At 42.0% G+C, this 14,983-nt stretch overlaps 2 protein-coding genes across 3 annotated transcripts in view; both read right to left on the bottom strand.

Moving 5' to 3' along the window:
- LOC146640604 (protein NLRC3-like) overlaps nucleotides 1-14,983 on the bottom strand; it is an 83,488-nt gene that overhangs the window by 22,567 nt on the left and 45,938 nt on the right. For both annotated transcript variants that reach the window (XR_014909981.1, XM_085399918.1), the window contains exons 4-5: nucleotides 6,310-6,594; nucleotides 3,688-5,479 (exon numbers count right to left, since the gene is read on the bottom strand). Coding sequence is in view for 1 of the 2 variants with exons in the window: in XM_085399918.1 (XP_085256044.1) it covers nucleotides 3,688-5,479; nucleotides 6,310-6,594 (2,077 nt within the window). In the remaining variant the exon portion in view is untranslated. The remainder of the gene's footprint in view (nucleotides 1-3,687; nucleotides 5,480-6,309; nucleotides 6,595-14,983) is intronic.
- LOC146640606 (NLR family CARD domain-containing protein 3-like) overlaps nucleotides 1-14,983 on the bottom strand; it is a 248,787-nt gene that overhangs the window by 227,679 nt on the left and 6,125 nt on the right. The window lies entirely within an intron of this gene.

The following is a 14,983-nucleotide window of genomic DNA, read 5'->3' as shown; positions in this document are numbered from 1 at the left end:
CAGTGAAGACCAGGTTGATTTAGTGACAGTAGTTCAGTGTCTGCTGGCACAGGCCTGTGAGTACTGCAGTATTACACTTACTACAGTACTGCTGGTCACTTTATTAATTCTAATATGTGTGATTACTGTAAATGTAGTTATAAATAATGTATCACATCCTGGACTCTCATTTCATTTTCTGTCTAAAAGCTGCTTTGGCTCATTCCCCTTTAAAGCCCCGCTCTCCCTAAAGGCCAACTTTATTTTGATTGGATGATTTCATAAAGCACGCTGAAGGGCAGTAGCCAGTTATCATGAGCTCCATCTCCTCAACCTTCTGGTTTAGAAATTATAAGAAACTGTATACCTCATAAAAACCCGTCTTGATCCATGCTCAATCATCCAGGTTAGTAAATCCCAAAAGTTGATTCTGTTCATCTGGACGTAGCGCTTTCAGTGGGAGAAACATTTCGTCACTCATCCAGGTGACTTCGTCAGTCTCAGCTGACTTCTGGTTTCCAACCCTATAAAAAGTACATTTGCATAATGACTGAAACCAGCCCACTGAAGGAACAATAAGGCTGGGAGGTCAGTTCCTTGACCATTAGGTTTGAGTCATTATGCAGATGTACTCTTTATAAGATTGGGGAAAGCTGCAGTCAGCTGAGCCTGAAGAAGTCATCTTGATGAGTGACAAAATGTTTCTCCCGCTGAGAGCGCTACGTCCAGATGAACAGAATCAAACTTTGGGGGCTCATAAAATCATGATTAGAAATCTTCTCAGATGTATTTTTACATTTTAGATCCACAGCAACAAAGTTCACAGCAGGATGTCTCTGTTCAGTAATTATTATGCCCATTACCTGCAAACTGTGAGGTACGCAGGTAATGTCAGGTAAACACTAGCTGTCTGAAACTGTTCCTGTTAAATGTGTGTATAAAGGAAATAAGCTGAAATACAGAGACTGGGTGGATCTGTGCTTTGACTTTGACACCAAAAATTTCTTCCTGTTAAAAGGGAGTTTTTCCTTCCCACTGTCGCCAAAGTGTTTGCTCATAGGGGGTCATATGATTGTTGGGTTTTTCTCTGTATCTATTACTGTACGATCTACTGTACAATATAAAGCGCATTGAGGTGACTGTTGTGATTTGGCGCTATATAAATAAAATTGAATTGAATTGAATTACATCCCATTTCAGGTACCTAGAACCTGAACCTTCTCTGGAAACCTGGGACGCTGGCGGGTTTCTCTTGCTTACCTATCTGCTCATCCTCTTTCTTTCTGCTCGCATGATGATTTCCTGGTTGAGTTTGTAAAGACTTTTGCTCAGGACCTTCTTGCTGTGCGGCAACAGTGCTAACCACCGTCCGCTGTATGTTTTTCAGTCATTAAATCAAACCATGAAAGATCAGCTTGCTTCTCGTGATGAACCTGTCTGTTTTCGATTCCACACCAGGGTCTGCCCACTGGAAAGTTCAGGGATAAGGGTGGAGGATACTCACACAAACATAAAAACCCAGATTGCAACTCCAACTCTCTGTTCTAGTTAACCAGACCTTTCAGGCTCTTGTTCAATTAGAACCTCATGGAGTCTGAGTTAGCGAGACAGTTAAACATCCCTCTATGCCCCCTTAATCCGCCCATTCCCACTAAGTCATTAAATAACCGAGTGTCCCCTCACATAACTCAGCGCACAGAGCCTGTCACCCCTGGCAATCACAAGAAAACACTTACCTTTTTTGCTTTTCATGCACCTCACAAACCACTCATACTCGGGTTTCCTTGGCTAGAATTACATAACCCCCACTTAGACTGGTCAGGTCAGAGGGTAATCAGTTAGAGTCTGTTCTGTCATTCAAATTGCCTTGTTTCTGCCCGTCCACCGGAACCTGTGGAACCATCAACCAACACTGAGACTGTTTTAGATCTCTCCTCTGTCCCCACCAAATGTCATGATCTTCAGGAAGTATTTAGCAAAAGTAAAGCGCTTTCACTGCCACCTCACAAACCACAGGACAGCACCATAGAACTACTCTCTGGCTCCACCCGGCCTTCTAGCTGGCTGTATAACCTGCTTAGACCTGAGTGTGCGGCTATGGAAAAGTACATTAAGGAATCCCTCGGTGCAGGCATAATCCAACGATTGTCATCTCAAGTTGGAACTTCTTTTTTGTGGGGAAAAAGGATGGCTCTCTCTGGCCATGCATTTACTTCAGGGGCCTCAGTGATATTACCATCAAGAATAAGTACCTATTACCTCATTAGCTCTGCTTTCAGGCCATTTCACAGTGCCACTGGATTTACAAAACCCCACATCCGCAACGCTTACCACTTTTTCCAGATCAATCAGGGAGACAAGTGGAAGACCGTTTTAAACATGCCATTGGGGGACTACGAGTATTTGGTCATGCCGCCTGGGTTAACTAATGCTCCCGCAATGTTTCAAGATTAGTTAACGATGTCCTCCGGGAATTCCTTGACAGGTTCGTATTGGTGTATCTGGATGATATCCTCATTTTTCCCAAAACCTGCGAGGAACATCAGTCTCATGTCCATGCTATTTTTCCAACGTTTGCTGGAGAATAAACCTTATGTCAAAGCAGAAAAGTGTGAATTCCATTCCTCATCAATAACTTTTTTCAGTTACATTTTGGCACGGGGGCAGGTGAAGACGGATCTGGCAAATGTGAAAGCTTTAACAGAGTGGCCTACCCCTTGTACCCATTGTAGATTCAAGAAGCATCTCCAATGGGTTTTGGGAATAGCAAATTTTTATAGACTGTTCATTTTCAACTATAGTCAGGTAGCTGCACCACTCAAGTCTCAGCATGCATCTGGTCCCCCAAAGCTGAAACTGCATTCACCAAACTTAAGTATCTGTTCACCACGGCACCTTTTTGGTTCACCCTGATCACAGTTATCATTGCAAAGGTGGACACATCAGAAATTGGAGAAATAAGACATTGAAGATAACCTCGTTCACTTACTGTAACCTCCACCAGTGATCTTTCTGATGCTGCTCTACCTCTGTTACAGTGACTCAGATTACCATCAACCAAGACCCATTTCCGGAAACCTACCACAGAGCCCACTTCATGCTCACAGCTTCAAGTGCTTGACTTCCGCCATAGTTCACAGTTCATGTTAAAAAATTCCAAGTGTCAAGTTCCTGTGTGTAAATAAAGCCTTCACGTCTAGTAATATTCAGTTCCTTCACCTTTGTCTGTATTTTGGGTTCACCATGTTGTTCTGGCCACACCGAGGTAACAGATTTATATTTGAAAAACAGAGAGACATGGGGGATTGCAATAAAGATGAGACACAAACCAGACCTTAAAATAAGAACATCTGAAAACGATGTAGGTGCAGTCTGGTAGCTCAAGTATTTGCTTTAAAAAACAGAGCTAGACTCCTGGTTGTTGGAGACAAGTGAACAACTTGAGGATAATAAACCTGTCAGAGGGGCTGAAGGATCAGAGCTCATGTTCTTATAGGCTGGATCTGGATTGTGCTTTGATTCGAGTTGAAGACAAAAATATTTCAGAAATGCTGACATGTCCTGCTGGAGAGAAATATTTAAAGTATCATGACTATTTTAGTGACTATTTTTTTAATTTTTCTAAAGTGGTAGTGTTCTTTGAACTGAGCACCTCTGATTTATTTCCCATGATTTTAAGAATGAAGCGATGAGTTCATGTTTACTTACAGAGCTTTGTTGGAGGCTTTGACCACTGGCAGCAGCCTCAGAAGAGCCTCCTCTGAAGCAGAGTATTTCTTCAGGTCAAACACATCCAGATCTTCTTCTGATGACAGTAAGATGAAGACCAGAGCTGACCACTGAGCAGGAGACAGTTCATCTGTGGAGAGACGTCCTGATCTCAGGGACTGTTGGATCTCCTCCACTAGAGAACGATCATTCAGTTCATTCAGACAGTGGAACAGATTGATGCTTTTCTCTGCAGACAGATCCTCACTGAGCTTCTCCTTGATGTACTGGACTGTTTCCTGATTGGTCTGTGAGCTACTTCCTGTCTGTGTCAGCAGACCTCGTAGGAGAGTCTGATTGGTCTGCAATGAAAGACCCAGGAGGAAGCGGAGGAACAAGTCCAGGTGTCCATTTGGACTCTGTAAGGCCTTGTTCACAGCACTCTGGTAGAAGTGTGTCTCTGCAGATTCTCCTGTGTTAGACTTCTTGGGGGTTGTTTGTTCTTCCAGCAGATTGAGTCCAGAGTTGCTGAAGGTCAGATGGACATGAAGAGCAGCCAGAAACTCCTGAACACTCAGATGGATGAAGCAGAACACCTTGTCCTGGTACAGTCCTCTCTCCTCTTTAAAGATCTGTGTGAACACTCCTGAGTACACTGAGGCTGCTCTGATATCGATGCCACACTCTGTCAGGTCTGATTCATAGAAGATCAGCTTTCCTTTCTGCAGCTGATCAAAAGCCAGTTTTCCCAGAGACTCCATCATCTTCCTGCTCTCTGAACTCCAGTGTGGATCTGTTGCACGTCCTCTATTATACTTGACCTTCTTCACTTTGGCCTGAACCACCAGGAAGTGGATGTACATCTCAGTCAGGGTGTTGGGCAGCTGTCCTCCCTCTCTGGTTTCCAGCACATCCTCCAGAACTGTAGCAGTGATCCAGCAGAAGACTGGGATGTGGCACATGATGTGGAGGCTTCGAGCTTTCTTGATGTGGGAGATGATCCTGCTGGCCTGCTCCTCATCTCTGAATCGGTTCCTGAAGTACTCCTCCTTCTGTGGGTCAGTGAACCCCCTGACCTCTGTCACCCTGTGAACATACTCAGGGGGGATCTGGTCTGCTGCTGCAGGTCGTGTGGTTATCCAGACGTGAGCATAGGGAAGAAGCGTCCCCCTGATCAGGCTTGTGAGAAGTACATCAACTGTGGTGGGCATCGTAATATCAGTCACACTCTTAGTGTTGTTGAAGTCCAGAGGACCTCGACACTCATCCAGACCATCAAAGATGAACACAACCTGGAAGTCTTCAAAGCTGCAGATTCCTGCTTCTTTGGTTTCAGTAAAGAAGTGATGAACAAGTCCCACCAAGCTGAACTTTTCCTCTTTCAGCACATTCAGCTCTCTGAAAGTGAATGGAAATATGAACTGGATGTCCTGGTTGGCTTTGTCTTCAGCCCAGTCCAGGCTGTATTTCTGTGTTAAGACTGTTTTCCCAATGCCAGCCACTCCCTTTGTCAGCACTGTTCTGATCAGGTCCTGTCTTTTGGGTGAGTCTTTAAAGATGTCTTCATGTCTGATTGTTGTTTCAGGTCTGTGTGGTTTCCTGGATGCTGTTTCAATCTGTCTGACCTCATGTTCATCATTGACCTCTGCAGTCCCTCCCTCTGTGATGTAGAGCTCTGTGTAGATCTGATTCAGAAGGGTTGGGTTTCCTGCTTTAGCGATGCCCTCAAACACACACTGGAACTTCTTCTTTAAGAGAGACTTGAGTTTAGGCTGACACTTCTGAAGAGCATCTGAATCAAAAAAAGGAAAAAAAGAAGGAAAAATACAAATCTGGTCTGAAGGAGCTATGTGATGTACTTTGGCCTTTATTTAACCTATCAAGTTTTTAATATACTCATTCTACCAGAAATCAAAAAGGGGCTTCAGGAATTCCTAAATGTATTTCCTGAAAAAAGCCACGTTAAATGTTTTGAACCTCCACATCTGCATTGCTTTGCAGCTTTTCATATGTACCTGATGCCAACATGTGCAGGCTAAACAGGTTTATGCTTTCTGTGCCTCTTCTCCAAACTTTGTAACCAAAAATAACAACATTGAAGTGTCATAACGTTCCCCACTGCTATGTTATTTAAAGAAGCATCTGAGAGAGATTCAGTAATTCACATTTAATTCTTCTCGTAATTTACAATGGCAAAAGATAATGTAAACCCTTTCTGGCCACAATTTGCTTTATTATATGTAAATGTGGCATTTTTTTCATTAAACATTTAAGTCAAATGACCGATGCTTAAAGAGTGTCCTCTTGTTAGAGAAACACTCTGACTTTTCTTTTTTAAGGCAATCAGTTTGCATGGTTTTTAAAAGTAAAGAACACTTGTGTTTAATTAAATACAGATCACATTCGATCTAAGTAGTTTCACACGTTTATGACGATCATCAAAATTCCTCCATGTAGTTTAGAAAATACATTTGCAGGCATGTAACAAATCCAAACATTCGTCGTAGAATGACGTTCTTGCCCTCTCCTTTTTCTTACAATGAATTCTGAGGTTTCACTTTCACATCTCAACAAACTGCAAGGTGACCATTTTTATTCATGGTATCTGATGCATGACCTCACCTTGTTGAGCAGATGGATCAGAGTTCAAACGCAGCTGAGAGAAAAGAGAAGGATCTTTGATCTGAAGATGCTTGATTGTTATCTTGCATGCTTTGTCTCCTTTTTTCCTCACTGTGTCGATCAAGCTGCGTGCCTTGTCTGCTCTGAGTGGGTTCCCCTCCAGTATCGATTCTTCCTCCAACTTATTTAAGATACCATCACTTACAAGGGCCTCAAGGAGCAGTTTAAGGATTTCTATTGTTACCCTCCAGACAAAGGCTGACCGTACCCTGGCAAGCTCCTCCTCTACAGGAAGAAGAAAGAGACATAAACATGCTTCTCAGTCGAAATCATGTGAAAAATACAGTGGAACCCCGACTTACGAATACCCCATTTAACAAAAAATTCAAGTTACGAAGGCAATGAACGGCAATATTTCTGCCCATGGTACGGCAAAATGCCGGTGTAACGAAATCCGCTGGCTCTGATTGGCTGAGCCTACAATGCCCACAAGGCCTTCCGAATCATGTGACAACCCCTTGGCTTCCGTACTCGTGCTTCGCTGTTCCACTTGAACGACATATTGTTGTTCTAGTTAGCAATTAGCCTATCGTTCAGCATCACCTCACTCAAAAGGTGCAATGGCTGTTTCGACTTAAGAAAATTTTCGACTTACGAAAGACCCTCGGGAACGGATTAATTTCGTAAGTCGGGGTTCCACTGTATTTTAACTTTGTTCAATTAACACTTCAACATCTCATCAACAAATACTAAATTTTAGGGTGTGTAGGGTTAAAATGATGCCAGCTTAAAATGAAACCGAAGAAAAAATTGAAACTGAAAAATAATGAAAAATATGAAAAACAAAATCTTGTCATTCATATCCTGCATTCCAGATTAAGTTTAAAATAAGAACGAGTGCAAGTACGAACGTGAGAATTATGTATATTGTAATAGGTATATTGTACCTAAATGATAGTATATTGTACAAACATGAAAAGTATATTGTTAGAACTATATCTAATATTGTTAGAACAATAGTATACTATAATAATAAACTTTTCACGTTATAATGTGACATAGCTCTATTTTTCTTTTGCCTGGGTGGCGGCTCTACGCTTCCATACTACGCTTCTGTATCCAACACTTTTCAATGTGGCCTCACAAAATTATTATGACTACAACAACCATGAAAAGAGTTGGATGGACATTGCTACTCAATCACAGCTGCCTGGTCAATGTTTTTCATTAGTAATTTAGCAAAGTTGATGGTGTGTGTGTCTGTAAGACAGAGAGAGGGAGAGCGAGGGACAGATTTTGTATGATAAGCTTCATGTTATGAAGGCACAGTTTGAGCACTCGGGTCGCATCAGAGCATCAGGCCATATAGTGTGAGACCCTGCATCGTGACCTATGAACTTCTAACCTCTGCGATTTAATTGTACAGTTTGAGCAGGAGCTGAATAACGCGACTGAAAAAAAAAATCGCACAGTGTTTGCCCAGCTTAATGCAGACTGTTTAAACTAAACAAGCTGCTGTTTCACATAATAAACCCTGTCAGCTGCAGTATTGTCTTCTGTTTTAACAGTTAAAGCAGTAGAGACGAGCTGTTTGCATGTGCGTGGAACTCTAGCGTCATTAACCATGCTAGCTGTTAGCTTATAGCTCACGCTAGCTAACCAGCGAGCAGTTAAAAGGACAGCTGAAGCTGCACAAAATACCCACAAACTTATCTCACTACAATGTAGCGCCGAAAATATGACTCGCAGCTCAAGCTCGACACAGCGTCTGTAACATAAGACTGACATCCAGCTAACCACAGCTAAAAGATATTTAGAGAAAACTTACAGTTTCCTCAGGTTACATGAACTGAGTTGTTTCACGCTGAAAAGTTGGTTTGTTTTGGCTCTCACTGAAGACATAGCTACTCTTTTGTGCTGCTTTTACCCAATGGTATCTTTTGCGAGTGTGGACGCGTCATCTGTTTGCTCCTTAAATGCTTTTCTTCTTTTATTGATTTTTATGCTGATTTTTTCCCTTTTTTCCGTATGAGCTTACCTGCGATAGCTTCTGGACACTTATAGATCATTAGGACTAAAGTGTTCTTAACAGAAACAGCAACATTTTTATAGTTACCTTATCCTCAGCGCTCCATGTGTCTGTGGCCTAGACACAGCTGAAGCCTGATTACAGTGTCTGGGCACCGAACAGCCCCAATAGCCTGGAAAGGTGCTAACCGCTAGGCTAACTAGCAACAAGATGCCTTCCCTATCCACAGATGACTACCACAGCCTCCTGCAGAAGATTGCAGTACTGGAGACAAAAATTCATCGCTTAGAAGTAAACGTGGAGGTAAATGGACTGTGTGGAAATGAAACAACCTTGCCTTTGATTCAAAACAATGGCGATGAGCAAGCTAGTACACAGCTAAGGAGCACAGATAACATGACCAAGAAAGTAGACTCTGTGCATTATTATAAATCCTCAAGTGATAATCCCCCCTTGGACTGTCTTGGTGCAAAACCAAGACATAAATCATGTCTCCTGGAAGGCGGAGGACGTATCACGGGCAGAGCACAGCGAGCTGAAATCTCTGAAACCGACTGGCCTTCACTTCCTACGAGACAGAGAAGCTCTTCTACCCCTGTATACGAGAGGAAACAGGACTGGACAACAGTGAATAGGAAGGTTAACAACAAACCTCCAAAACAACTGAATGTGAAACTGCACAACAGATTTGCTCCACTATCAAAGGACCCTGGATCTATATCGGACAACCATCCATCTAAAAGCAGCGAAGTAAGGTCTGAAAATCTGTTGAAAAGTAAAAGACCACAGGGAAAGCTAAAGGCTAGGCCTGAAACTCTGATTGTGGGTGACTCTGCCGTAAAGGATGTACAAAGGATGTGCGGTAAGAACACTAAAGTCCTCTGCTTTCCTAACGATATGGTCAACAACCTGAAGGAGAGAATCCTTCAAATTGCAGATGAATATCCAACTGTGACAAACACTGTTCTGCATACAGGGTCAAACGATGTGTCCAAACAACAGTCGGAGGTTCTGAAACGGGACTTTACTGGATTATTAAATACTGTAAACTCTCTGAATGCAGCTGTATTCATCAGTGGACCTGTACCGCCGGTCAGAGGAGGAGACGAGAGATTCAGCAGGTTGTTTACACTGAATAAATGGCTTATATCAGCATGTACTGACCACTCGGTGCATTTTATCAACAACTTTAATATTTTTTGGGAACGCAGGCATCTGTTTAAAGCAAATGGATTTAATTTTAACAAGTCAGGGGTGAAACTGTTCACCTCCAACTTGTTTTATTCCATACGTCATCCATCCGTGCTTGGTGCCAAGGCTGAGATAAACGAGGAGTTATCTCATAAAGAGGAAAAAACAGTACTCCAAGAACAGACAAAGCCCAGCAGAAACCTTGAGGAGGAGCTCCATCTGCCCCCACCCGGGAAGAGCCTCAGAAAGGAGAGACATCTGAGGCAAGAAGAGGGGTCCCTATTTGCCTCCAACTCTCTCAACAACACCAACGACCAGGACCAGGGACCACGATCTTCCCCAGTCCCCCAAACCCCTGACAGGCCATCACCCTCCTCCCCCTCCCTTTCTCCCTCCTCCCCACACCTGAAATTCACTGAGGAGATGATGGAGCGAGTCAATGCTGGGCTCAGATCTACCCCCCGGCCCAATCCCTTTTTGTCCCCCATAAACCCCCCACCAGAGCGGCCAAAGGTTCGCCATCGAGCCCCGCCCTCATCAGAGCAATCGAAGTCACATTGCCCAGCCTCGCCCCCCTTAGTTCCTCCTTACCACCTTCACGCTCTGTCTCCACAGTCTGATGTGTTTAGGGTCCGGGCTGCGAGGATTATGGCAGTGGTGACTTTTCCCAGGAGAAGCTGGGACCCTGTTTACTAGAAGGTTTTAAAATCTCTGTACTTTTAGGTGACAGAAGGAGACATGTGGCCTGGTCAAAACACAGAGAGCTGCACTCTAAAAGATCTTTAAACATAGTAAACATACCTTGTGTGCCACAGACTGCTCCCAAACACGAGGGGACAAGTAATACCTCTAAAACACTTAAGTTGGCTTTATTAAACGTTAGATCTTTAGCTGGGAAAACATTTTTAATTAATGATTTAATCACTGAGCACAGCCTTGATTTTATGTTTTTAACTGAAACTTGGTTGGACCAAAGTAACAGTGGAGCTGTTCTCATCGAGACGACCCCTCCTAACTACAGTTTTATCAGTGAGGCCAGGGTGAGCAGGAGAGGAGGAGGGGTTGCTGTCTTATTTAATGAATCATTTCAATGTAAGCAGCTATCTCCTGGAAGTTTTCAGTCTTTTGAATATGTGGCTTTACAGCTGAAGGCCCCATCCAAAGTTGTGTTTCTTAATGTTTACAGGCCTCCCAAATACTGCACAGACTTTTTTAATGACCTCAGTGAACTGCTGTCTGTGATCTGTGTTGATTTCGACTGTGTAATTATTGTTGGGGATTTTAACATCCATGTGGACAACCCTCAGGACAAAGGGACTAAAGACCTGAGTAACACTCTGGGCAACTTTGGGCTGACTCAGCATGTAACAGAGGCCACACATAATAGAGGACACACTCTTGACCTACTGATCTCCAAAGGCCTGAGCATTTCAAAGGTTACTGTGTCTGATGTGGGCCTGTCTGATCATTACTGTGTTTTCTTTGAAAGTAAAATCTCAGCCCACACAAATATATCAACAACAGTGATCACAAAACGGTGTATAACTGAACACAGTAGTGCAATTTTTTACCAGGTCTTCCCATTAACACCTGACCTGTCCAGAGGGTCAGTCAATGAGCTCGTCAATAGCTTCAATGCTAACATGTTAAATGTAATGGACACTATTGCTCCCATTAAGGTGAAGGTTATCTCTGGAAGGAAAAAGTCTCCATGGAGAAACTCCACACTGGTGAAAAATGAAAAAAGAGAGTGTAGGAAAGCTGAGCAGGTTCACTATGACATCTATAAAGAGAAACTTCACAATTTTAATTTACAACTGAGGAGTGCAAGGAGGTCCTACTTCTCTGACATCATCACTAAAAACAGCCATAATGCTCGGGTCTTATTTTCTACAGTTGACAGGCTAACAAACCCTCCTGTGTCAGTGGCAGCTGAACTTCATTCGACCATGGCCTGCAATGACTTTGCCAAATTCTTCACAGAAAAAATCCAAAAAATTAGACAAGCAATTGGTACATCAACAGCAGATCCAGGATATGTACTGTGTCCACCAAAAAACTGTTTAAACACCATGAAACAGTTTCAACCTATTAACAGCAAAGACCTGGAGGACATCTTAGGTCAACTGAACTCCTCCTCCTGCTGTTTAGATGTCCTGCCAACAAGTTTTTTCAAAAAGGTCTCAAAGACTTTAGAGTCAGACCTGTTACAGATCGTCAACTTTTCTTTATTATCAGGTGTGTTTCCAGAATCACTAAAAACTGCTGTAATCAAACCTATACTGAAAAAGGACAATCTTGACAAGACACAAATGAACAACTACAGGCCGATCTCAAATCTCTCATTTTTAAGTAAGATCATTGAAAAAGCAGTTTCTCAACAGCTCAGTTACTTCTTAAAACAGAATAACTACTACGATGCCTTCCAGTCAGGTTTTAGACAGAACCACAGCACTGAAACCGCTCTGACCAAAGTGTTTAATGACATATGTCTGAATACAGACAGTGGAAAAATGTCAGTTTTAGTTTTACTGGATCTCAGTGCAGCATTTGATACAGTTGACCACAACATATTACTCAAACGACTGGAGAACTGGGCAGGTCTTTCAGGAACTGTACTAAACTGGTTCAAAACATACTTAGAAAACAGGAAATACTTTGTATCAATAGGTAACTTCACATCTGAGCAGACAAGTATCACATGTGGAGTTCCCCAAGGTTCCATCTTGGGACCCTTTCTGTTTAACATTTACATGCTCCCACTGGCACAGATTATAAAGAACAACAAAATAAACTGTCGTAGCTATGCAGATGACACACAAATATATATCACAATGTCACCAGGAGACCAAGGCCCCGTACAATTTTCTCCAGCTAAACAAAAACAAAACTGAGGTAATAGTCTTTGGCGCCAAAGAAAAGCGATTACAGGTCACCAGAGAACTTCAATCTATACATCTAAAAACCACAAACCAGGCGAGAAATTTGGGTGTAGTGATGGATGCAGACCTAAACTTAGAAAAACACATTAAGACAATAACAAAGTCAGCTTACTATCACCTCAAGAATATTTCAAGGATAAAAGATCTGATGTCTCAACAGGACCTGGAAAAACTAGTCCATGCATTCATCTTTAGTAGGCTTGATTACTGTAACAGCATCTTTACAGGTCTACCTAAAAAAAATCAGTCAGACAACTACAGCTCATTCAGAACTCTGCTGCTCGAGTCCTCACTAAGACCAAAAAAGTGGACCACATCAGTCCAGCTCTGAGGTCTTTACACTGGCTGCCTGTCCGTCAGAGGATAGACTTTAAAGTTCTGATGCTGGTCTATAAAGCTCTGAATGGTTTAGGACCAAAATACATCAGTGACCTCCTGACCCAGTATGAACCTTCCAGATCCCTCAGGTCATCTGGATCCGGTCTTTTATCAGTTCCCAGAGTCAGAACCAGACACGGAGAAGCTGCATTCAGCTTTTATGCTCCTTATATCTGGAACAAACTCCCAGAAAGCCTCAGATCAGCTGAAACACAGTTTATTTAAATCCAGGTTGAAGACTCACCTGTTCTCAGCTGCATTTGAATAAAGCACCAAATCCACACTTTTAAGCATAAATTTCAAAACTTACATTAACTACTGATTTTATCTACTGTTCTGATTTTATCTGTTTTGATTTTATATACTGTTTTGTTTGTTTGTTTGTTTGTTTGCTTGTTTTAATCAATTTTAAATCATGCTTTTTATTTGTTTTTGTTTCTAATGTCTCTGTAAAGCACTTTGAATCACCTTGTTGTTGAATTGTGCTATACAAATAAATTTGCCTTGCCTTGCCTTTAAGCGAAACATTCTTTGTATGTGAGGAAAATGCTGTTCATCCTCTTCAGCTCTAGCGTAGACAACTGGCTTTGCCATGTTTTCATGTGTGTCTTCTTTCCGTGTGTCCGCTACTTTGAAACGCTTGGGCCGCTCTGCCCGCCACAGTTTCAAGCTGGTCATGTGACTGCATGGCCACATCTGATTGGTAAAAAAGTTACCGGAAACTCCACTGGCGGCATGTTATCTAATGTGTTAAACTAATTATTTTTTAAAAAGTAACGAGTCAAATTTTGGAAATGTAGCAGAGTAAAAGTACCGTTTCTTCTTCACAAATGTACTCAAGTAAAAGTAAAAAGTATCGTGCAAAAAGGGTACTTTAAAAGTAAATTTTTTTTCCAAAAACTTACTCAAGTAAATATAACGGAGTAAATGTAACTCGTTACTACCCACCTCTGCAGACGGGCAAGTATACAGGTATACTATGAACAAATATACATATATAAAGATGAAGCACTGTGAGGTAAACAGATCTACAGAGTGCTATGAAAATATCTACAGTAGTGGAAGCGTAGCTCTCTGAACAGACTATAACAGTGTAGGCACTATAACAGAGACTACACCATGTCAGTGTCCTAAAACTACAGCAGTAACCAACGTGGTGAATGTTGATAATGAAAGGATCATGGTCACTGGGAGGAGGAGTGTAGAAGGGTTAGGTGAGTGGATGGAAAGGCTCAGCGGGGACTGAGTTCAGTAGGGTGACAGCTGTGGGGAAGAAGCTGTTCCTAAACCTGCTGGTTTTAGTCAAGAGTTTATTGGCAGTATGAGAGGAGTCCGAGAATGATGCATACTCGGCTTAGAAATCTCTTTTTGAGCGTTGTGTGATGGAGAACTTTGCTTTGTGTAATGTTATAAATACTTGGATAATCCTCAGAGTCTCTGGACTTTTACTTAGAGATATTATATTCAGTCCTGTGGATAGTTATATATTTAAAAATATATTATCCTCTCTGGTTACTCTGGTATGAATGACTCTGAATCACTTAATGGTAAATAACACACTATTTGCAAATTTGCAAACTGTGAAAGAATTCCAGATGACAAGTCTGTAGTTCGACATACAAGTGACGACCTTTGACCTTCATCAGTTTTTATTTAATTGTGTCAGAGAAACTCAAACGTGCTCTTCATGCAGCTGAGTACATTCAGTGTTTAAAACGGAAGCTGTGCAGGTCTGAGATCAGCAGCTTTGTGAAACACCAAGCTGAGGTCCTGTTAATGCTGATATATAGTGACACAGTTACATTTCAATTTAATTCAATTTTATTCATATAGCGCCAAATCACAACAACAGTCACCTGAAGGTGCTTTATATTGTACAGTAGATCGTACAATAACAGATACAGAGAAAAACCCAACATTCATATGATACATGGGTGATTAATCCTTTTGACTTTGTTTTTATCAATAAAACAGCTGCAGCTTTCACTACAGCACATGTGGTGCTTTAACCTTTGTACTGTTTGCATCAGTTCATTCTGCAGTTAACATGTGAACATGTTGGATGATCTGTCTGCTGTCACTGGGTGGTGTTGAGGTCTGAATCTGAGGGCAGCTCCTGTAATCACAAAGAGAA

This window comes from Rhamphochromis longiceps, unplaced genomic scaffold, assembly GCF_057381845.1.
Source record: "Rhamphochromis longiceps isolate RC_006_pf unplaced genomic scaffold, R_longiceps_female_GT1.1 unmapped_scaffold_4, whole genome shotgun sequence".
Lineage (NCBI taxonomy): Eukaryota > Metazoa > Chordata > Actinopteri > Cichliformes > Cichlidae > Rhamphochromis > Rhamphochromis longiceps.
This window is presented reverse-complemented; position numbering and strand designations above follow the sequence as displayed.